Source organism: Hippoglossus stenolepis, chromosome 8 (genome assembly GCF_022539355.2).
Source record: "Hippoglossus stenolepis isolate QCI-W04-F060 chromosome 8, HSTE1.2, whole genome shotgun sequence".
In the NCBI taxonomy this organism is placed as follows: Eukaryota; Metazoa; Chordata; class Actinopteri; order Pleuronectiformes; family Pleuronectidae; genus Hippoglossus; species Hippoglossus stenolepis.
This window is the reverse complement of record NC_061490.1, coordinates 17,312,323-17,334,145: the sequence shown is the minus strand read 5'-3', so window position 1 is coordinate 17,334,145 and position 21,823 is coordinate 17,312,323. Positions and strand designations below refer to the sequence as shown.

At 45.1% G+C, this 21,823-nt stretch overlaps 2 protein-coding genes across 5 annotated transcripts; both read right to left on the bottom strand.

Moving 5' to 3' along the window:
- Positions 1 to 258: 258 nt before the first annotated feature.
- Positions 259 to 10,796, bottom strand: dbpb (D site albumin promoter binding protein b). The gene is made up of 5 exons (XM_035163779.2): positions 9,660 to 10,796; positions 9,178 to 9,474; positions 7,945 to 8,460; positions 3,767 to 4,026; positions 259 to 2,620 (listed from the first exon to the last, which is right to left on the bottom strand). Exons 2-5 carry the CDS (start codon positions 9,365 to 9,367, stop codon positions 2,405 to 2,407), a joined length of 1,182 nt encoding a protein of 393 aa, XP_035019670.1. The 5' UTR covers positions 9,368 to 9,474; positions 9,660 to 10,796; the 3' UTR covers positions 259 to 2,404.
- A 1,102-nt stretch (positions 10,797 to 11,898) lies between these two features.
- Positions 11,899 to 21,522, bottom strand: si:dkeyp-69b9.6 (zinc finger protein 865). Of its 4 annotated transcripts, none has more exons than XM_035163776.2 (4): positions 20,943 to 21,521; positions 20,398 to 20,511; positions 16,068 to 18,549; positions 11,899 to 15,770 (listed from the first exon to the last, which is right to left on the bottom strand). In XM_035163776.2, the coding sequence occupies exons 3-4, from the start codon at positions 18,097 to 18,099 to the stop codon at positions 13,396 to 13,398; spliced, it is 4,407 nt and encodes a 1,468-aa protein (XP_035019667.2). In that variant the 5' UTR covers positions 18,100 to 18,549; positions 20,398 to 20,511; positions 20,943 to 21,521; the 3' UTR covers positions 11,899 to 13,395. The 4 variants fall into 4 exon arrangements, with proteins under 4 accessions (XP_035019667.2, XP_035019668.2, XP_035019665.2 ...); XM_035163777.2 differs by having other exon boundaries at positions 17,883 to 18,549; positions 20,943 to 21,506; XM_035163774.2 differs by having other exon boundaries at positions 11,899 to 18,549; positions 20,943 to 21,522.
- Between the last annotated feature and the right edge of the window lie 301 nt (positions 21,523 to 21,823).

Here is a 21,823-nt window from a genome sequence, read left to right as displayed (position 1 = left end):
AAACGCTGCTGTTGTTGGGCAAGAATGCACATTTGGAAGTGTTTGACTATCAAAGGAATGTACGCAGTGTAAACAAAACAGGGAGGAAATCAAAACAAGTAGTTCACCGCGTACTACAGTCTGGTTATTGAGTAGCAGAGCTGAAATTTGACCTCTTTTGACAATTTTACTGAAGAAAAATGGCTTTGATTCAAGCCACCAGAACAACTCAAACCCAAAACACTAGTCATGGAACACATGAGAGAAGCAGAGCAGTAGTGCATGAGAACAATCTTTTATTGGTGTTTTTTGGGAAATCTCAACTACATCCAAATAACCAGCGCCGAGTGGACCGGGCACCATGGACACCACTGATGCAGCAGGGCAGTTGTAGTTCAATTAAGAGTCACTAGATTCATCAGCCGCATCTGTGAGGATATTAGAGACTAAGATCCTGCCGGGAGAGCAAACAATCACTGATTGAGGGTGATAAAGGCTGAAATAAACCAACACGGAGCATATTGACAGTGTGCATAGTCCATACACCGCTGAGGAACAGAAGAGGACGTCGTCGAGGGGAAAAGAAAGTCTGCAATGAGCATCGTGTTCAAGTTATTGAGCCTCTTTTTTTGAAATCCAAGGAGGAACAGGTGGCAGTAGTGTCCGTAGCAGAAGAGTGAGTCATTTTGAATGTCTGCAGGTCTGAGACGGGATGGAAATAACAGAGTGAGGGTTTCTCTTCCTTTTATCCATTGGAATAGTCTTTCTGAGGAACAATGAATATCGAAGACGTTTCAAGGTGCAACAGATCATGTTCATCCAACGAAAGAAAATAATTCAGTAATATAGAACAGCAATAATAAGAGGGATAATCATCATAATCATAACAATAATAATAGCAGTAATGGTACCTACTCACCATGGTCATTAAGGGGATTAAAATCACACTCTATTACTAGTCATCCCTCCCCCACGAACATAACATAGTGTACCATGGCCCTGTGCAGGTGATGTGGGTACACAGAGACGTTCATAGATACAGTATAAAGTAAGGAGTAATAATAGGAGTAAACAGTAAGGAAGGAGCAGTATTGAAAAAAGCACTACATAGCAACAAGCTTTGTGGATCAACATAGGAAATTTTGGCTTTTATTTCTCCCAGAAATCTGAGAAATTAACACCATTCCACTCGACGGGTGTTCTCGACCCATCTCCTGGAATACATCACATACACAAAATAGTATAGGCCTATCCAATATACACATCATTCCTCCCCCTGCAATAATGCTAATTATAGTGTGTTCATAAAGTACGGTAAAGTAACGATGTGCGTTTTACTGGGAAGGTTGGATTACTATTTCAGAATACATTACAACACTGAGATTTGACTTTCTCTATGTACTGTCCAGGTACAAGGGAGACACCGGGACCGAGTGTTACTGGAGGAGTTGACTGTGACCGGGGGCTGCAGACAGAAAGAGAGCATCTGGGTTGTCGATACAGACAAAGAGAAATGCGGATCGGCAGGAGCAGAGTTGCCCTGGGCTTCACGACAAGAGCGAAACACCAGAGAGGAGTTAAAAACCACTCCGCTGGGATCGAGGAGATAAAAGATACAAGTATGGACTGGTGAAAGATGCACCGATCTCACATATACGGCCGAGGTATCAGGAATTTATGTTGGTGAAGTGAAGTCAATTCAAAAAGATGAACACACATGACCGGACAAGACATGTGTTAGGATAATGCGGAGCCGTTTTACATGTGTCTCTCATTCTGCCGCTCTCTCTCCCCCCTGCACGCCCATTCCCAGTGACAGAAACAGAACAGGAATAACAAAAAAAATTAAGTGCTTGAGTAAAATCCACAAAAATGTCGAACTATACGATTCTGAGATAATTTTGCTCTCTATATTACAATTGTTACATGCTTCCTCGCCACTGCTGCTGCATCCTGACTACAAGAATCAAGTTGAAAAATAACCATCGATGGCTGACCACCTGTGAAAACAGCTTCTGACTGGTCTATAATAAAAAGAGATTTACCATAGCTTCCCCCCGTCTCTATGTCCCAGTCGTGTAGAAAATATACAAAATTATTCTCCAAATTTGCTCTCCCTCTAATTTTTCATAAGTATTATAAAAATATACAATTCTCCAATAACAAAACTCTTAAAAGTCACATCTGTCATCTGTTAAATTATTCTCTCCATCCATGACTTTTAAGAGCTGACACCTCAACAAGACACCTGAGCTTCAATACACAAACCTTCTCCTCGTCTTATACATTCATCATCATCATAATCATCATCTTCCTCATCATCATCATTATCCTGACCCCATTCTGTCCATTGTTCAACCCCCCAAAATTCAGTCTTGAATCCAGCTTATATTCCTCCTCTTCCTGATTTCGCTCCGTGCCTTCATCACTGATCAGCGAGACGGTTCTCGTATTTACTAAGGATGTTGCGGCAGCGACCAAGTTCCTTCCGCATCTCGGCCACTTCTTGTCGGAGCGTGGCGTTCTCTCTCTCCAGGTAGGCGGCGCGCACGGTGATCTGGTTCTCCTTGAGACGGCGAGCATCTCGGGAGCGCTTTGCCGCTTCGTTGTTTTTGTACCTCCTGGTCCAGTACTTCTCATCCTGGAAGGGGAACAGACAAGACAGAACGTTGTTTATTTCAACATCTGTCAGTGGTCAGATCCTGTAACCAAGCTCGATGAGGTAGAAGTATGTCAATAAAAGGATCAATGAGAACTCAGAGTACTCATGTTACTGGTAATGTGGGTGTTTGGCCTTGAATGAGCGTGGGACATGTTCCTTTCACAAACCTCCTCCTCTGCACTGACTTAATGTCCGAGAGCAACAACAACATGCAAACAACCTACAAGGCTCACATCCCACTGCTGAGGAAACTGCACACAGTTTCAACACACACTGTTTGGTTGACTGTTGATTAATTCACACTTTTACTACTAATGTAAATGATCCAGTTTTTAAAAACCTCTCAATGCTAACTCATGTGTTTCTATATTTGTTTTAACTGTTTTCTAAATTCTACTTTGTTGCTCTAGTATTTATTGCTATTCTGCTTTCTTTGATGGTTAAAGGTTTTATTGTAGAGGAATGAAAATGGTACTTAAATAAATCTTTACTTTCAGTGGTCGGTCATTGATCTGAAGCAGTGAGTCTAAATCCACCATCTTAGATAATATTACTCCAGATCGCTGGATGACTAGTGAATGTATCTAAGTCGTCCCTCTCCTTCGCTAACCCTGCAACATGTATGTTTGTGTATATACAATATCTATGCATCTATCTAGCTGGGTAGCTACATCTTTCTGTTTATTTCCTGTGTGTTTATTATTACTATGCATTTGTTGTGCATTTGTAGCAAAGCAGTTTCCCTGCAGGGATCAATAACCTGTTAGTCATTCTGATATGATGAAGCTCTGTTGTGAATGTGTGTACTTTCCCTTTCGCTCAGTAAAATGTACTTGAGAATTTGCACTACAACAATTAGTCCAGAAACCTGTCATGCAACAATCCAATTGCAAAAATGCCAAAAGATTTTGGTTAAAGCTTCTCAAGTGAGTGGATTTGCTGCTTTTAGTTATTATTCTATATTAAATACGTCTGGGATTTGGACTGTTAACCACCTTTTGCTCTGATAAATTGTGGTTAGCATTATGTGCTGCTTTCTTATTACATTCTGGGTTTAAACTCCTGACTCGTGCCTTCAAATGACCTGGTCCTGACCTGGTGATGCAGTGAGAAGAGATCATTCACCTTCATGTTATCAGGCACCAGGATCTTGCGGGCCTTCTTGATCATTGGCTGTGGCTTGAGCTCCTCTTCACTGAAGGAGTGCCTCCGGGGGTCGAAGTTATGCTGGCTAGGGCTGCTGGACATAGCCATGTCCGAAGTGTCAGCGTCAAACATTCCAGCCCCATCTGGCCCGCTGCCGTCGGGCGTCAGCAGAGGTGGACAGGAGGACGAGTCGGAGGAACAGGGTGACTCACACGACTCGTTCATACTCGTTTGACTCCCTGGAATTACAAGGAAGATATTTGTGTTTTACATGCTTGTGACTGGACTATATTTAAACAGATATTGATCCTACTGTCAAACATTAAAAGGAGCTGATGACAACAGGCCAGTGTGACAATAATAGGAACACATGCAGCATTTCATCAAGATGACCACCAGGTGGAGGCAGAGAGCTATGGTCTTAGTTCTGTAAATAACAAAAACACATTAAATCAGCTTCCATGGACTGCACGGATTTCAAGCAAGAGAACTTCAAGCAAGAGTAATCAAACAAAAACAGAGGTATTATGGAGTTACTTCTACTTTTTCAAAATATACTTCTGTAACACAGATCACATCTGCTGAAAAGATCAAATGTTCCATAGGCCTTCCATATTATCTCCACCAGCCATTGATATACAATGGAAAAAGTTCACTTTCACTGTATAGGATTTATTACAAACATAAGAACTGGCCATAATGGAAAATCCAAATCAAAACCATTGTTATGTATCATTCATTCTGCATAAGTTCATACTGCCTGTTGGAGAAAAGCAGAACTTTAGTCTTTATGTACCTGAGGATTTTGTGCATCTCCTTAGCCAACGTCCAGAACCGAAAAACCAATACAGAAATCTAAAAGCGGACGTGTTATGTAACTTTGCACCCCTCCCCTAAAAACTAGTTTCTTTAAGTGGGGCCAATGTAGGGTTATACCTAACCCCACCCCCTTTAAAGGGATAGTTCACTGAAAAGGGAAAATTCACACATTATCTACTCACCACTGTGCCGATGATGTGGGGGGGTGGCTGAAGTGTTTGAGTCAACAAAACACTTCTGGAGTCTCAGGGGTAAACTTTGTTAGAGCAGAATCCAATACAATTGAAGTCAATGGTGACCTAGACTTCAGATGTAATAAAACAACAGAAAAAACATGACATGCCTCCATACTGCTCCTGTGGTGTCATCCAAGTGTCTGCAAGCCCCGACATTCATATTCGACTCATAACGAGGTCATTTACACCGTGTTTTAAGCCTAAAAGTCCACTGGAAGTGGCTACGCTAGCGGACATTAGCACGTCCAACGTTCCATGAATGCACCTCGTAGGAAAATATGAGTGGACTTTTAGGCTAAAAACTTGATGTAAATTACCTTGTTTCAAGTCGAATATGAATGTCGGGGCTTGCGGACACTTGGACGACAACACACGAGCAGTATGGAGGCATGTTGTGTTTTTTCTGTTGTTTTATTTCATCACCATTTACTTCAATTGTATCGGATTCGGCGGCTACAAACTTTACCCCTTAAACTCCAGAAGTGTTTTGTGGACTCAAACACTTCACCCACCCATCCATCGGCTTAGTGCTGAGTAGATAATGAGTGAATTTTAATTTTTCAGTGAACTATCCCTTTAAGGTCCATTGCACCTTCCTCAAGTGACTTCTCTTCCCTAGAGAAGAAAAACACTCCCCTTAATCCTTCCTATAGCTGCGTACACCAACAGACCAATCAGCAGCTTTCCTATTAATATAGACATATTCAACAGAATAAAATCAATCAACACTTTAGACTTAATTTAAAAGTTATCTCAACTTATGAAATCCCAATATATGGTGAAAACAGAGCACATTGGTTAAAACTCAGGAATAGATGAAGTGATGACAGGATATCAACACCACAACACAGCAGCCTGAACAATGACCACAGAAGTGTATCAAAACAATCTAATCGAAACCCGGAGACGTTACGTTCCTCAAAGATGATAATTAAATTAGACTGACGATGTGGAAACCCCATGAGCAATATAAAAAGAGCATAATAAGTCCTCAAGTAGTTGGTGGAGCAGGCAGTTTTTTGGTTGGAAAAAACAAACCCAGCCCCTCTATCTATGATACTGTACATGTTGCCAACTGCTAAACATGTTATCTGAAGAGCCATAAGCAGCGATCACATGGGTAAAGGCTGTGTAAGGACCAGGTAATATGAGGGCATGTTCTCACACCAGCTGCTCACTAAAGTGCAAACTGTTCCTACATGATGTTCCTCTGCTCCACAGCGACAGTGCCACCATACAACTAACAAACAAGCAAGAGGGCTTCTCAAAGAGGAAGTCAAGCATGCTCCATACAACAAAATATAATATGAAATTTGGTTTGGATGGCAACAAAGTATTTATATTCTCTACCTGTGACTAAACCAGGAGGTTTAAATTATTCATCCCTGCTTAAACCCAACAACCACCTGGTGCAGTGTTTTGCTGGAATGAGAACAGGCAAACCCTGAGCGCCTAGTAGTACATGGCTGACCCTCACTGCTTTTTTGGAAAGCTCTGGACCTGCAAAGTAGATTTGGTACAATTTTGTCCACGTGTCTACAACCTTCAGAGAGCTTGAGGGTTTTTTCCCCGATTTAATTGCATACTTTTCAGGACTCGTACAACAGCATTTCAAGAAGAAGGGAAGCCTGTGAGGAAGTAAATTGTATCCCTAGTCTATCTTAGGTACTTAATATGATTAAATGTTGTCAGATGTTGTTTGGTTTAATATTTATGAAGTAGATGTTGTTTTGATGCCTCTATAATACTACAGCTTCTCTTGTCTTAAATCGTGGGAGATGAGGAGAATTACAACATTGGCAAAATCGCCTCAGCCTAAAACTTTTAGACTCAACAGTATTTTGTTTTTAAGCAGTATCACAAATCTTTGCATGTAAATACAAGACTTGATATAAAAGGGATCGTAATCTGAATGCATGGGGCCTTATCATGCAATATAAAGTCATTATCAGAACATGCACTTTGTCACGGAGGGGCTGAATTAAAGCTTCTGCATCAGTATCCCACACAGTATAAAAGCCTCCTCTGGATATCAGTGCGCTTCATGTCATTCAATGGGGATCAAATGTTCGGTTTGAAGTCCAGCAGCACAGTGAAACTCTTCCTGTTGCTTCAGTGTGTCTCCTCCCCCCCGTGGACTCCTCCTACATGTCTGGTGGCCCTGCCTCTAGTCCTCTCACTCCAGTACTCTCTGCACGTGTACTGACGCGTGCACATGGCTGTGGCGTGTGAAGTGGGGAGAGATTTAAAGACACGCAACCGCAAACACTCCACACGCACACACACACACACACACACACACACACACACACACACACACACACACACACACACACACACACACACACACACACACACACACACACACACACACACACACACACACACACTCTCTCTCTCTCTCGCTCTCGCCTCTCTGTCTTAGTGCTGCTGCTGTGACCCTGCTGCACATAAATAATTGGCTGGGAGTGAATGCTGATTGTGTTGTGCACTGCAGAACACTGATCACATGCCAAACTAAAACCAAACCTCCTCGTCAATGCTACGAGATTGACTCATCAAATAGCTCAGGGCTTAGGCTGCACGTTTCGGTCCGTCACCTCTCTCAGTCTTGTTTCTCCACATTTCCCTGATACCAACTTTGAACCCAGTGCCCTGCTGCAAAGTGAAAAGTACATTTCGGTCGGTGTTTAACAGCCATTTGTGAACTCTGTGTTTTCTCTGTCAGGTTGACTTTGCATCTAGAGCCATGTGACTGTATCTGCTGCCTTCAGGTTGACCCCACAGCACAGAAAAATGCTTTGTCAACATGGCAGAATAACCTCAAAGAGGAGTTGAAGTTGTGAATAAATAGCCCATGGGAACATTTCAAACACCACATAACCTTGATTGCATCTCAACCAATACTGGATTGTAGGGTCTACTGGTCTCATATCAGTGGCAGGGGACTATTTGTCTCTTGCGGCTTGTCAACCTCCATGATATTGTTGTTGTGAGTTAAAACCTTGAAGAATGACATGTCCTTGTTCATCTTTTTGCCCCCTTGTTCAAATGTTTATCTATTCCCTCGAGATCAAAACGTTCCATGTCATTAAAACTCACCATGCAGACAGTCGGTTCCTCCTGCGAGGCTCTGCGGCTGGGCCACCTCCAAACCAATGAGCGATGGGGAGGAAGAGGGCGAAGAAGACGAGGAGCAAGCTGGGGACGAGGGCGGTAGGCACTGGGAACTTTGGCTGGGCACGGCTGATGGGGAGCTCTGTGAGGGGATCTGGGCCGAACTGGAGCTGTTGTTGTTATGCATGTTGCCCATTCCGTTTTCGACGAGAAACTCCTCCAAGTCCATGTACTGCAGCTGGAAGAGGCCACCATCTGCCGGCAGTGTGCGATCCCACAGGAGAGGCCCAAGGAACTGGTTGAAAGGTCCTCCTCCATTTCCACCACTACCACCACTACCAGCACTACCAGCATTACCAGCACTACCAGCACTACCAGCACTACCAGCACTACCAGCAGCACCACCACAGCCATTACTGTTATTACTGCTGACTATTCCACTGCCGTTCCTCGTGGTGCACACTCCCATGGAGTCCTCATCCTGATCCGGTCTGTCTTTATCTGCCAGAGAGAAGAGCCATGGTTAGATCAGGATGAAGATGAAGACAAATAGCTTTGGTGTTGTTTTATCTTTAAGTATACAAAGTTCCTCTGGTAAATGGATGCTAACACCAACTCTCCATAGTCACACAGAACTAAATGAGGCAGCAGGTGTATCCATAAGATGCACTTCTGCAAAATCTGCCTCTCTTTCTATCTCCCATTCACACCCACAGATGGACCAGATGGCAGCTGAATTGCGGCATTAAGGGGGAGCTGAAACCAATTTGTTGTCATAACATATACGTAAGCTCCTCAGCAAATCTCACAATGGCTGAAGATAAGTTTTTGGCAAGGCGAGGGGCCAGGACGCATGCCTGCACAGAACTCCAGCTGAACCAAAACATGTTATCGCTCTGTGTAATCTGGATCTTAATTTGAGAGTCGCTGCAGGGATTATAATCCAGGTGACTACTCAGGAGGATCACGGGGGAGTCATCACGAACATGTGGGATGGTGAATCATATTTGTGTAAAAATATGCACCAGGAAATATGACAAACGCTGTTTGTTATATAAAGTGCTACACGTTTGTATTACAGTAGCAGTGGGTGGAACGGAGAGGAGTATGGTTTATTCAGGCTCTGCCATTGGATTTATATTGGAGATGGACTGTGTCAGGTGACAGTGGTGTACATTCAACATAAACAACAATGTGACAACTCATCGACTTTCTCACCTTTTGCATCACTGGGGTTTTTTAAACGCTGGTCCCCCTTCATGGGGTGCTGCAGGAGGGACTTCAGCCCCGCCATGGGGTTGATGTGGCCCCCTGTGATGGAGCCTGCAGGCTGGGTGCAACTTCCAAACTGTGGGCTTGCGCCGGCTGGGAGGTCGGGGGTCGGGAGCTGAGAGAGCTGCCTGGACATCCTGGACCAGACGGGGGCGCAGAGAGACACCCGGGGGTCACTTGGAAGGGGGCGAGGGTATCCGAGTGGAGCACCTACCAATGGGACAAGTAGGCTGCTGGATGACTCTGCATGTGTTTGCAGGAGGGGTGAGGGAGGGGAGAAGGGGGGAGTGCGGAGAGAGACATACGTAGTTTTGAGAAGTGTTCATTTGGAATAGAGCAACCATTGTACTGTACAAGTATACGAGCGTTGCACCCATGACAGTTTTATGACACTTTGAAACTTCAATGAAATCGTACACAACTTTTACCTTCGCTCTTGTAGTTGCGAGTTCCTTATGTGCACGCAGAAATATTCTCATCGAAGTATTCCATTGCAGAGGAGAGTTGCTCAAAGTGTGCAGGGGATCGGGCTGTTATTCTCAGGAGGAGCAGAGTGGGAGGAACAGTCAGACCAGCCGAGGAGAAACACTCTCCACAAAATATAGCACTTCTTGCAAAAGGCGTGAAAAAATGTCACCGAGAGAAGGAGAGGGAGACAAATGTCTCAATTAAAAAACTTGTAATCGTCCAAAGCTCAAAAAACAAGACTCCGCAAAAAAAATGGAGTTGCCAGGTGAACGCTCCGTCAAAGCAAAACAACGTGAGAGGATCGGTGTGTACAGAACAACACGCACAAACACGCACAGCGGCTGAGCTGGTCAGATGACAAGTTGAATTGGTGTTTGTCTGCTCTGTGCTGTCGGGTTCTGCTGTCCGTCCGTCCGTCCGTCGGGAGGAGGAGGAGGAGGAGGAAGAGGAGGGGGTCGTTTCCTCTTTCTCTGTCTGTACTTTCGTGCATCCGGTGGATCCAGTCACGGGCGCACGGGCTCGGGGTTTGTGTCTGGGGGCCGCGCGACGTCCACGTACGACCGTGTCCTCTCTCTCCCTCCCCTCACGCGCGCGCGCTCACTCCCTCAGCTGGAACGGACACGGGCGGTTCACGTGACGTCACGCCTCTCGCGGAGGGAGCCAGCGGAGCGGGGCGGCGGGAGGGGGGCGGGGCTCCCGCGGCTCCGTTGCACATTATTTATGAGACACACCCACCCCTGTGCCACATGTCGAGGAGCGGCAGCTGTTTGTTTTGTCTGACAGGTACAGACGGTGCCTGCTCCCGGTCCGTTCCCCGCCGCGGCAGACAAACATGTCACCGTGGCTCTAAGAGGGGGCCCACGTGCGGCGTCCCCTCACAACTCGTCCCTGTCACCACCGTGACTAACGTGTTTACGTTGAGGATTTCTGCCTCAGCGCGCTGCCCCTCGCCATTAGAGCGTGGTGCTGGCTTCCTGTAATAATCGGGGAGTGCTGCATGGCTTTTCCAGTTTCCTTGTAATCCACAGAAAACGTGAGCGCGCTGTTTTTTCAGGCCTCTGCACGTTGCCTCCCGGCGCACAATAGCTGCTGCCGCTCACGTGTGTCAGGCACGCGGGGAGCAGGTCCTGGCCGTTCGCGGCTGCGGCTCCCATTGGCCGCCGCGGATCGTCGCTCCGCCCACGACGCGCGGCGATTGGGCAAAAATAGGTCGAACAAACCCGCCCGCTCGGGTTCTCTCCGTGCATGCCCCTGCCGCGTGAGAGAAGTTCGAAACACAAAAAGCGCGAGTGCCGTCTGCTCCGGCGTACAGGTGCAGAGCACATGCAAAACACTGCGCGCCGCAGGAATTCACCTCCTCGGTTTGCATGCAAGAGCTGACAAGTAAATAGCTGGCCGACTCCATGTCATGACACCGCTTCAGAGAGTCATGTATGAATATTAAGCACTAAACATGAATGTTATTATATGGGTGCTGTCAACAAGGGCTCCAGAGACACACACCCTGGTTTATTTTTAATTAATGTCTGTAATTGTAACCCTTCTCAAGCAGCTGTAAGTATAAATCATCATATTTAACCAAGTCTAACCAAGAGACACGCACTTGTGGCTTTAATATCACTATAACACATTTTATATACCAACTCGTATTACTTGCGGGTCTGACTAAATCATAACATTGTGGTTGATGTCACTCGTGAAAGTATCAAAAACTAAAATGCAGCCGTATTCTCTATCATAAAATCACTGAATTGGAATCACAGGGCGAGATTAGACTAACAAATAATCTGATTTTCTAATCCAATTAATTTATACTTTTCAAATACAATTGAAAAAAGACATGTTTTGACTTTCATTCTTTAATCACAAGGCTGTTGGCGTGGCTAAATTTAACTGCGCATTAATTACTCACTGGTGCTCAAACATTGCTTTTGCTTTGTGCCATTACTGTTGTAAACAGCAGCAGTCACACAGTTCATACACACTCTCTCCCTTCCACTCCCTGTCAGTGCAAAATCCATGTGACTGCCTCACCAGGCCAAGAGTACAGTGCGATGAGGTGCTTACTGCCACCTTGTGGGGCTAGGAGGGAATTTGTACACAGTTATTTATCCCAAGCACAGTGATATAAAATATTGTGAATCTAAATGATTGTGAAATTGTGAAATTATCTTGGAGAAATCTGGCCAATAACAGGGATGCCTTGAATGAAATTTATTAGTATATCAACTACATCCTGAAATCCATTTAATCCACAGAGTGATATGAAATTCACATAGGACATTAAGCTATATATAGAATTGTAAAACTTCAATACTGACTTTGGTAACAGTTACATCTTACTTGTGTTAGGTGACTAGCAGTTTTGTATCATATTCTGGAGATTGCAGTAGGTGACTTTGAATCAGAAAAGAAAGGAAAACAAATGATTACACTTAAGGTTTATTCATTGCTGAAATATAATCAACTACTAACTTCTCAGTAAATAATGTGATAGAAATCTACTAAAAACTATTATTTTTCTTTAGAAGAAAAAAAAACAAAGGCTTGACAGGGGTATGACAATTTCATATGTGAATAAAGTGACAAAATGTACTTAAAACTTATTTTTCTTCAGAAGAAAAAAAAAACAAGGCTCGACAGTAAGAATATGATTGCAACTCAGCAAAAAAGTAAAAAGGTAAAAGGGGTTAAGTATAAGATTGGTATGAAAACTGATTGGGTTACACACAAATACATGGAATATTACTTTTGTTTCTATCATGATAGGTCCATGTCTTTAACACGCCGTGAAGTACAGTAGAAATAATCATTGCTAAAAAGAGCATACAAATAACATGAGATAAACATGTGTTACAGTCCACTTGTTTAACCAGTTCTCAATCTCTTGGTATAAAAGCTAGGAATATCTCAAATAAATGCAGTAAAGTGAACATAATAAGCAAGGCGTTAATAAGTTTCTTCATTTTGGCAGGAGAGGGATCCTTGTAATGCTAATTACCAGCAAATTTGACATTTTATCTATATGTGATTGAATCACTAGGGAATATAGAGTAACTTTCAAATCAAGTTTTACACTACAAACTTTCGGGGATATACTGAATAAACCATCACATACTGTAGGAGTGATTTTACAACCTCAGCAAAAAACTTGACCAGAGAACAAACATGCACTGACAAACTATCAACAAAGGTCTTTGTCCCCATGTCCCTATTCCTAATAAATGCACTTTACATTTAAAAAAAAAATCCTCAGAGCCTCTACGTGAACAACAACAAGACATAGTACACAGCAGAGACGTTTATCATACAGCAAAAAGTGTAGCAGGGATTCTAGTTATGGGAAAGATAGATACATTAGCAGGTCATTTCAACTAAACTTGTCTAGTAACTGCACAGTGTCAGCCAAGCATAGTGTCAATGCACTTAAGGGGTTAATGATCCTATGCAAACAGTCACGTCTTTAAAGACATCTTCCAATATAAACTGGAAGAATATCTGGTGATATTTTATTGGATGCTCTACAGTAGTTGTTAACACACTCATTCTAAAAGTCAGCAGAAAACATGTCAACAGAGACACGAGGCATATTCTCCTCAAGGCAGTGGATGCCTTTTCATGTCCCTTTTTTTCTCACCTTCCCATTTTAAACCTGAAATATCCCTCTTTTATGCCAATATTCAGATGCTAAGTTGTTCAGTATCTGTATGGTTCCTGTAGGAGTGGCATCTCCTCCTGACCCTGGAAGGCCTCTCTCTCTCCTGGTCTTTTTGAAAGCCTAAGCATCTTATCATCACCTCGCTGCAGTCCTTTAGCCCTGCGGCGGCAGGACACCTTGTGCCTGTGGAGAAGTGTAGCATTCCAGAAGCGAGCAGAGCAGCGTCGACAGGAGAAAGTCCCTTTGGCACGATGGGAGGCCCGATGGACGAAGGCCGCCAAGGGCCTGTGAGACTGCTTCCCACATACACTGCAGCTCAGTCGCTCCTGAGTGGTCGAGACTTTTTGTGAATGTTTAACTGCCATGTGGACTAGAAGTCCCGCTTTGCGGGAAAACACAGAATTGGGGCATATAGGACAGCCAAAACGTTTCACAGGGACTTTGAGAGATGACAGGATCTGCACCTTCATCCCCCCAGTGTTGACAAGCTTGTACCCACCACCACCTGATCCTCCTCCACGCCTAATTGTCAAACGAAGAGAGCCTTGCTTTTTATTCAACTGCCCTCTTATTGTACAACTTATCTTTCTCTTCTTTTTGCTTCCATCATATCTGACTAAATCTTGGGATTCCCATTTATTTTCCCTCCAATCTCTCCTGTCGGACTTTTTTTTTTTCTTCTTGAATCGTCTCATATCATCGTGTGATAACTGGTTGCTGCAGTCAAGGTGTTGGTGGGACTGGGTGTCTGACTGATGATGGAGATGATGGTGGGAGTGATGATGATGGTGATGCAGATGATGATGTTCAGTAGAGGGCAGTTCTGTAAGGGGCTGGAACGGGGCTGTGGTGTGAAGGGTACGGCTACGGGATCCAGCTGGGTATATGTGCTCTCCTTTCACCCCAGCTGGGGAATGTGGGTGGTGTGGGGGCATGATTGTGGAGTTTGGAGGCAGAGGCTGCGAATAAGATGGAGCATTTGAGGCTGAAGGCTGGGCTGCTGCAGCATCATAAAAGAGAGGGGAGTAACCACCTGGAGGTTGTGGGGGTGCCTGTTGGTGGCTATGAGTCACAACACTGAGACTCTGCCCTCCATGACCCTCTGTGGAAGGAGCCAGCTGTAGCAGGACATTGGTGGCAGCCTCGCTCTCTGATGTTGACTGATTAACATCACTCCCACCTCGGTTGTCTCCAGACCCACTACTGCCTTCTTGTGGGTTAGACGTATCAGCACGGGTCATCCCATGCTGTGACTGCCTATGTCTTGTGAGGCTATTGGAGTAGGCAAATGCTTTCCCACATACCTCACAGCAGAAGAGCTTTTCACCCCCGCCTTCATGAACCGTCTGGTGGTGAGCAGTCAGATGGAAATGATGGCGGAAAGACTTCCAACATATAGCACAGGTGTACAGTCGAGGTGGAGGTGGGGGTTGTGGTTGGGGTGGGGGTGGAGGCTGTGGCTGGGGGTTGGTGTCTTGAGGCTTGACATCTTGAGAGTAGGAGTAATAGGAGGAGGTGCTTGGTGCTTGGTTCTGGCTCCTTTCTTGGGCCACGCTACATTGAGGGTTTGGGTTAAAGCTGTTAAGGTTCTCCGGAGCTGGTGTTGTGGGCACCTCTTCCAGCTCCCCTTTCTGGTGGAGTTTGCTGTGCCTCCTCAGGCTCTGGGAGTAACCAAACTCTTTGCCACAAATGCTGCATTTGTAATTCTTTGCCCCAGAGTGGACTGTTTGATGCTTGCTAAGGTGAAAAGCCTCTCTGAAATACTTTCCACAAACAGTGCAGTGATGGGGCTTTTCTCCAGTATGGATGCGGTCATGCCTGCGTAAGGTCTCACGGCGTGCAAATCCCTTACCACAGACACTGCAGAGGTGAGTGCGTGGGAGCCCACTGGGCCCCATTCTGGGGGTGTACTGCCTACGCTTGGGGGGCTGTCCACCAGCTGCAGGATCTTTCTTAGCTCTGGGTTTACGCGGACGTTTTGGTTTGGAAGTAGGATTCTGTGGGTTGCTGCTCATAGCCTCCTGGCTCCCTGCACCTCTGAAATTCTTATCCATACCAGAGGTGGATGAAGGTGCGCCCAAAGGACCTAAACCAAGACCACCTAGCAGACCTCCTATGATGTCTCCCCTATCATCCCCTCTATTTCCACTGTTACTAGCTGCTGTTATAGCAGAGATTGCATTATTGACAGAGCTAGTGACATCATCCTCTGAGTCATCCAGTAGAGAAGAAAGGGGCAGGTGGGGCTGTTGCTGAGGATGGTGGTGCTGGCTGTGGCTCTGTGAATGTGGATGCAGTGTTGGGGCCAAGGGTGCCTTTCTCAGAGCTGGGCCCGCCATCCCACTTCCACAGGGGGAGGCACCAGAGTAGCATGGAGATGGATTACCTTGAGAACGGTGGTCATCATGGTAGCCTGTGTAACGATTCCGAGAGTAGTCAGTGGGGTATTTACCATCTGTTCTGTCCCTTTCATTTGAATTCCCTCCCCTTCCAGACTGAAACAGACCATCACATCCTAAACCTGATTTTGGTTCTCCTTCCCCCACAATGATAACACCATCTTCTTCCTCAGTTTTCCCATAAATAACCCCTCTATTGCTCTGATAAGTCCCCCCTCCTCCATTACCTCCTCCACCTCCTCCACCTCCTCCCCCAACTCTCTCCTCACCATCAGTTCCTGTCTTGCTGCCCCGTTGTTTAGGTCCCCTACCTGGCTTGCCGCAGGTGCCTGAGGCAGCATGGTTGAGAAGAGATGTGCTCTCACGGAAGGCACGGCCACAGGCGGGACATCGGAAAGGCTTTTCCTCATGTATCTTCTCATGGCGTGTCAGTGACTCTCTACGATTAAAAGCCCGAGAGCAGGTGGAGCAGCCATATGGGCGGGCTGTAGAGTGTAAAACTCCATGTTGCAGGAGGTGCCCTTTTTTCTTAAAGGCTTTGCTACAATCAGGGCAATGAAATACTTTGTCTGGGCTAGAACAAGAATTGGATGAGGGTTGGATAGTTTCTTGGGTCGAATGGGGAAGGCTTGGGTCAGACTGTGTTTGATCCTGTGCTTTAATGTGAATAGGGTTTGGCCCAGTATTGGTACTATTGTTAGAACCTGCTGTGGTTGGCTCATGCATGCGTAAGTGCCTGCGAAGGCTTGAAAGGTGAGGAAAGCTTTTGGCACACTCCCCACAGCTATAAAGGGGCTCTGTGTCTGACTCTGTGGGGTTGGGCTGCAATAAGCCCTGGTTATCAGATTTAGAATGGTGAGAATCATTAGTAACCAGTACTGAGGCAGCAGTGGAAGAGGGTGCAGAGGAGGAGGAGGAAGAAACTACGGATGAGGATGAAGATGATGAAGCAAGAAGGGAGGATGGGTCTCCACCCATATTTGACATACCAACCCCACTCCCAATTAAAGCTGGTGGCTGACCATGACTTAGTCCTCCATTACTACTAGCACTGGGATTACTGTGGCTGCTGTGCCCGTGGCTGCTGCTGCTATTACTATTGTTTTCGGATTTTCTCTGTGGCAAATAACCAGCCATAGCTTTCTTTCTTCTACTGCTGTGGCTACCACTGCTACTACTTCCACCTCCAGTACTTTCCCCTTTACCATCGTCCTTACATAAGGATAAATGAAGGGGGAGATGGAGGGGCAAACCTGCTTCCTGCTGCATTAGAGAAGCTATCTGATTTGAAGAAAGTACAGGGATGCCCTGAAAGTCAAAGCCACTGAGTGATGAGGGTTGGGGGCCTGGGTGAAGCGGGTGGTGAGGATGAGAATGAGAGTGAGGGTGAGAAAGGGCGTGAGGTGGAAGCTGCTGCTGCTGCAGGGGAGGCTGCTGTGGCTGGCTAGAAGAGTGGCTATGTGAGTGAGAGGAATGCAAAGCAGGAGGCGGAGCGAGGCTAGTACTAGGTTCCCCACCAGTCTGACTTAAACCAATGCCTAAGTGATTATGGGTTCCCTGTTGAACAAGAAATTGCTCTAAACTAGCATTAGCAGGGACCCCAGAAAGGAAATACTGATTAGCAGCTAACATGCAACTAAATTGTTGGTGAAGGCTCCGTGCATCAGACTGGGCCCCAACTAACTGGTGTCCCAAAGAGCTGACTGCACTGCTGCTAGAGGGGTTATTAGAGGTGGCCACAGAGGTTGAAGGAGAAGGAGAGGAGGAGGAGGGACCAGGTGATGCTTGGGGGACAGAGAGGCCAGGATGCAGAGGAGGAGGGGGTGGAGGTGCTGATGTTACTAATCCTCCTAATCCCCCAGCACTCCCACTACTGCTACTTCCCCCAGCAAAGTGCTCAAAGCGGCCTACACTTGGGTGTAACTGCTCCTGTGCTAGTGCTGCCTCAGACGGGTGGAAAGAGCGCAGGAACTGTGGGTAGCCTGAAGAATGGCTTGAGCTGCTGCTGCTCATCTTGCTTGACTTTGAACGAGAGCTTTGAGATGAAGAAGGCTGTTGTTGTAAAGGTGGGGGAGGAGGGGCACTCATCTTGGCAAAAATGGAGGCAGAATCAGAAAAGGCGTTACCTCTAGACCCCTGCAGGGGGCCCAAGCCAAGTCCAGACAGAAGGGCTCCAGAAGACTCAGCCTGCTGCTGCTGCTGCTGCTGGAGTTGATGCTGGTGAAGTTGCACTTGCTGTTGATGCTGTAGTTGTCGATCTAAACCAAGGCCTTTGAACTGGTGGGCCTGGTGCCCACTTAACATCTCTATAATGTCCAAATTATACTTTCCAAATTGGAACATTTCCCACTCACTGGCACATGGGGGTGCAGGGGCCAAACCTCCAGCACTAGGAGCGGCAAACAATGATCCCACCACTGACTGGTGAAAGACAAACTTTACCCAAAGGTTGAGTTATGCTACTTTTTCAGAACTACTCGAAAGTCACCTTAAATCTAAAATTCCTTTCTCCAGATTGTTTACTTCTGGTGCTGCTACTCCCACTTGATCATCCACGGCCCACACTCTACTTCCAAAACGAGTGGGGCAGCCAGGAAGATGAGTTTATGATCAAAGGGTAAAGTGTCTTTTTGACAAGTAGACGAGTTCCACCTAATTTAAAAATTGCTTAGAATAGCTTTATTGAGAAGCAGTTCAAATAACTTCTTCTTGTTGCCTTTGAGTTACAGCGTTGACATTTTCCTTCATTTATGCAAGTTTCCTCATCCGTGTTCAGCGAAGAAGCTCCTAAAGCTGAAAGAAAACAAAATTCAAACAGACACGACAGTCATAGAGGGGAACAGTGCTAGGATTCATAATACTTTACTTACTGTGCATTCAATAGCAGGTTAGAGGCTAATAAGTGATTACACTGGGTTTTTATATATTAAATTTCATACTACAAATATTTTATATACAATGTTTTTGTGACTAGATCTATTCTGCTATTTGCCTACCTCATATTTCTTATTGTTGTGAGCCAGTACATATATTTATGTTGGGTGAAGACATACAAATCTCAGCAATTCCAATTTTAAACTTTTATAACAACTTACCATGATATCAGACCTGTTGCCAATTCTTTTTTTATCAGTACTATGGAGGCAAAAGTTATTTTCAACATTCTTATTGTTTATACACATAGCTCTTAATGGCAGGTTTCGGTGCTTGTATTCTGCCAGTACCAAATATTTATTAAATGAGACTAAGGCAAAACACAATGAGGCATGGCAGTGTTGGATGAAAAACCACATTATACAGCAGAAGTTTCACTTTTGGTTAATTGCAGGTGTAGCTGTATGTGGCTGCTTATTTGGATTATGCCCACACTACTTAAACCGGTGGAATCCCTGCTACATTTTACCACTTGCGCTGTCACACTTGTGGATAACATGACTTCTAGTTATTACCTCAAGGAAGTTCACTCTTTTCCCAGTGTACATTATGTGTTAACAGACAACCACACAAGCAAATATAAAAAAATGCCATTGCCAACTTTCAGCCGTTGAAATACCACTTCTCAAACTACAATCTGTGTTTCAAATAACATAAGGTTAAAAAAAAGACTGGCTACATTGCAGCGTGGCTCTTTAATTTTCTCTAATAAATACTTTTGTGGCTTTTATAGTTTTACTGATTTACATTTTGACAGAACCAATTATCACAATGGTAGAGACTAGAAACATCTGGCTTCCCTTCTCATATTTCTGCATACCTTAAATTGGAACAATGTCAGTCCCTTATCCAGGTTTTCCTTTTCAGCATAAACACATTCATTAGTCATTAGTGTTAAACTTGACGTCAGGGAGAAGCAAATGCAGGTCAACCTGTCCAGCAAAAAAATGTTAATTATGTTCATACGATGCTTAGGATAAATGTTTTTGGGAACCCTCAGGTGCACCATATAGGCACCTTTGACTGTTTCACCATTGACTTTTCTCAATTCTTTTTTTAGTTTATTACTAGACAGACCAACACGCTCAACGCGGTACAATATTGAGTCCATTACACAACTGTCAGTTTCATTTTTAGCGTAGAATCAGTGGACATAGTATGAAAATCTCTGGATTTTCTTTTGTTTCATAGATGTCTTCAAAGGACTATTTGCAGTGGGCATAATGGGGGATAATTACAGTGTCATGTGCTGTGTATTACCTTACCATGGGTCAAGAGGATGACTGAACAGCAGATATTAAATTATATCCATTCAAACTGCACATACTTCAGGCTAATTACAGTTCATCCATGGACAATGGTTCGTTTTTGTGTATATTTACAGCACTTTGCTGCATGGTTGCTACCTGTTTAGATACTAAACCGATCTTCTTTCATGTGCAATAACTATTAAGCTAAATTATAACTAATCTAACACCAACTACCAACAATATTATGAGGTTACATATAAGCTATTTAACTATAGAGCCACTTTTCATCTGCAAAAATGGCGAGGACAGAAAGTCTAACTGTTGCATTAAGTTGCAAGTTGTTTGATGCCCGTTAGGATGGATTGTTATTCTCCTAATGAAGCTCCTTGAAGTGCACTGGCTACAGTAGCATCCCTCACTTTTGAATCTCGCTTTGCTCACCTCGTGAAAATCTTACCGTTTCCTCTAATCGATGCGATGAAGCTGGAGGGGAGTGAGCTCCTCTGGCCGATGCGGGAGAGAATCTATCGTCTGTTTGGCCGCTTCTCATCTTACTGTAAATCAGCGAGTCCTGCGAAGAAGCACAGAAAAACATGCTAAAGACAACACTCATGTGAATCCCGACCCGCTGCACAATGTAAACATTAGCAGTGCGTTCCGGGCGCAAGTAATAACGGACGCACTTGAGGCGGCATCCTGAGACAGTATTGGTTAAACATTGCGAGGGGGAAAAAAGGAAAAAACATCGGAAGCGCTCGAATGCAAAAGTTCACGGTTGTGCCTCGTATCATATTCACACTGTCCCCCCGTGTTTAGCAGCCTGGCGCCGCACACACGCAGTCCACTAACCCCACACACAACCACCGCGGCTGCCGCTGCTGCTGCTAACGTTAGCCGTCGACCCGAAACCGCGACATTAAAAGCTCGCAGGCGGCCGCTAACATCACGACGCCCGCGGTAGCGTGTACATCTGCGAAAGTTTTATTCGGGGGGAATGTTTACCTTCGCGTCCGGTGGCGGGAGCACGGTTGCGGATGGATGAGGCCTGTCACGCCTTCTTCTGGCCGCCTAGCTAGCAGTCGCCGCTTCCATTTCTGCGTGCTGTTTTCCAGTCGATAGCCAGAGCCATTTTCAGTGATGCTGAGCTCGGTGAGCGCTTCCACCGCAGAAATCAACGCCGACGGGCTCCGCAGCTTCCTCCTCGACACTTCATCTCGACAGTCTGCGCCGGCGGGAGCTGTTCGGCCGAAGCTTTCGACGGCCGAGAGGGATTTGGACGCTCGGTGGCAATATTTTTGGGTAAAAGTGAGTGACGTGTGCTCCCTTAACATTGGTCCTTTCCGGCCCTTGTAATATTTCCGGGTAGCAGCTGTGGGGCTCACGACGGATTCACCGTTTGGTTGCACGCTGGGTTAAAACGAGGGTCCGGTAATGGTGCACACTCAGACTCACACTCACACACTCTCACACACACACACACACACACACACACAGCACCAAGTCCAACGCAACAACACTACACAACAAAACAAAACACAAAACAACAGTCTCTGTGGGAGGTTAAGGACTTTTCTCCAGGCTGTTATGGCTGATTCCCCGCGGGCCTTTGGTACTCTAGGCAAACTGTAACTGTTACAAAATAAAATAAAAGTTTGGAAGAAAAAATACATGAGATTAAGTGAAACATTTTAATAAATGTCTCAATCTTTTATTTTGTCCTCAGAAAGACATGATGCTAAATAATATTTATGGAGGTGGAACGCTCAATACAATAATAACCAATACAGCACAGTTTAAGACAGTGTAGTTAAGTGAGGATACATTAAAACCGATGTAATTAAAAGTTAATATCAGTTAAGTCCATAATCCTATTTAACAGATAT

Coding starts and splice junctions, on each gene's coding strand:
- dbpb (XM_035163779.2), bottom strand. CDS start 9,367: ATGTCCAGGCAGCTCTCTCAGCTCCCGACCCCCGACCTCCCAGCCGGC. Junction 8,461..9,177: donor AAACCCCAGTGATGCAAAAG/GTGAGAAAGTCG, acceptor TCTCTCTGGCAG/ATAAAGACAGACCGGATCAG. Junction 4,027..7,944: donor AGGAACCGACTGTCTGCATG/GTGAGTTTTAAT, acceptor TTGTAATTCCAG/GGAGTCAAACGAGTATGAAC.
- si:dkeyp-69b9.6 (XM_035163775.2), bottom strand. CDS start 18,099: ATGTTCCAATTTGGAAAGTATAATTTGGACATTATAGAGATGTTAAGT.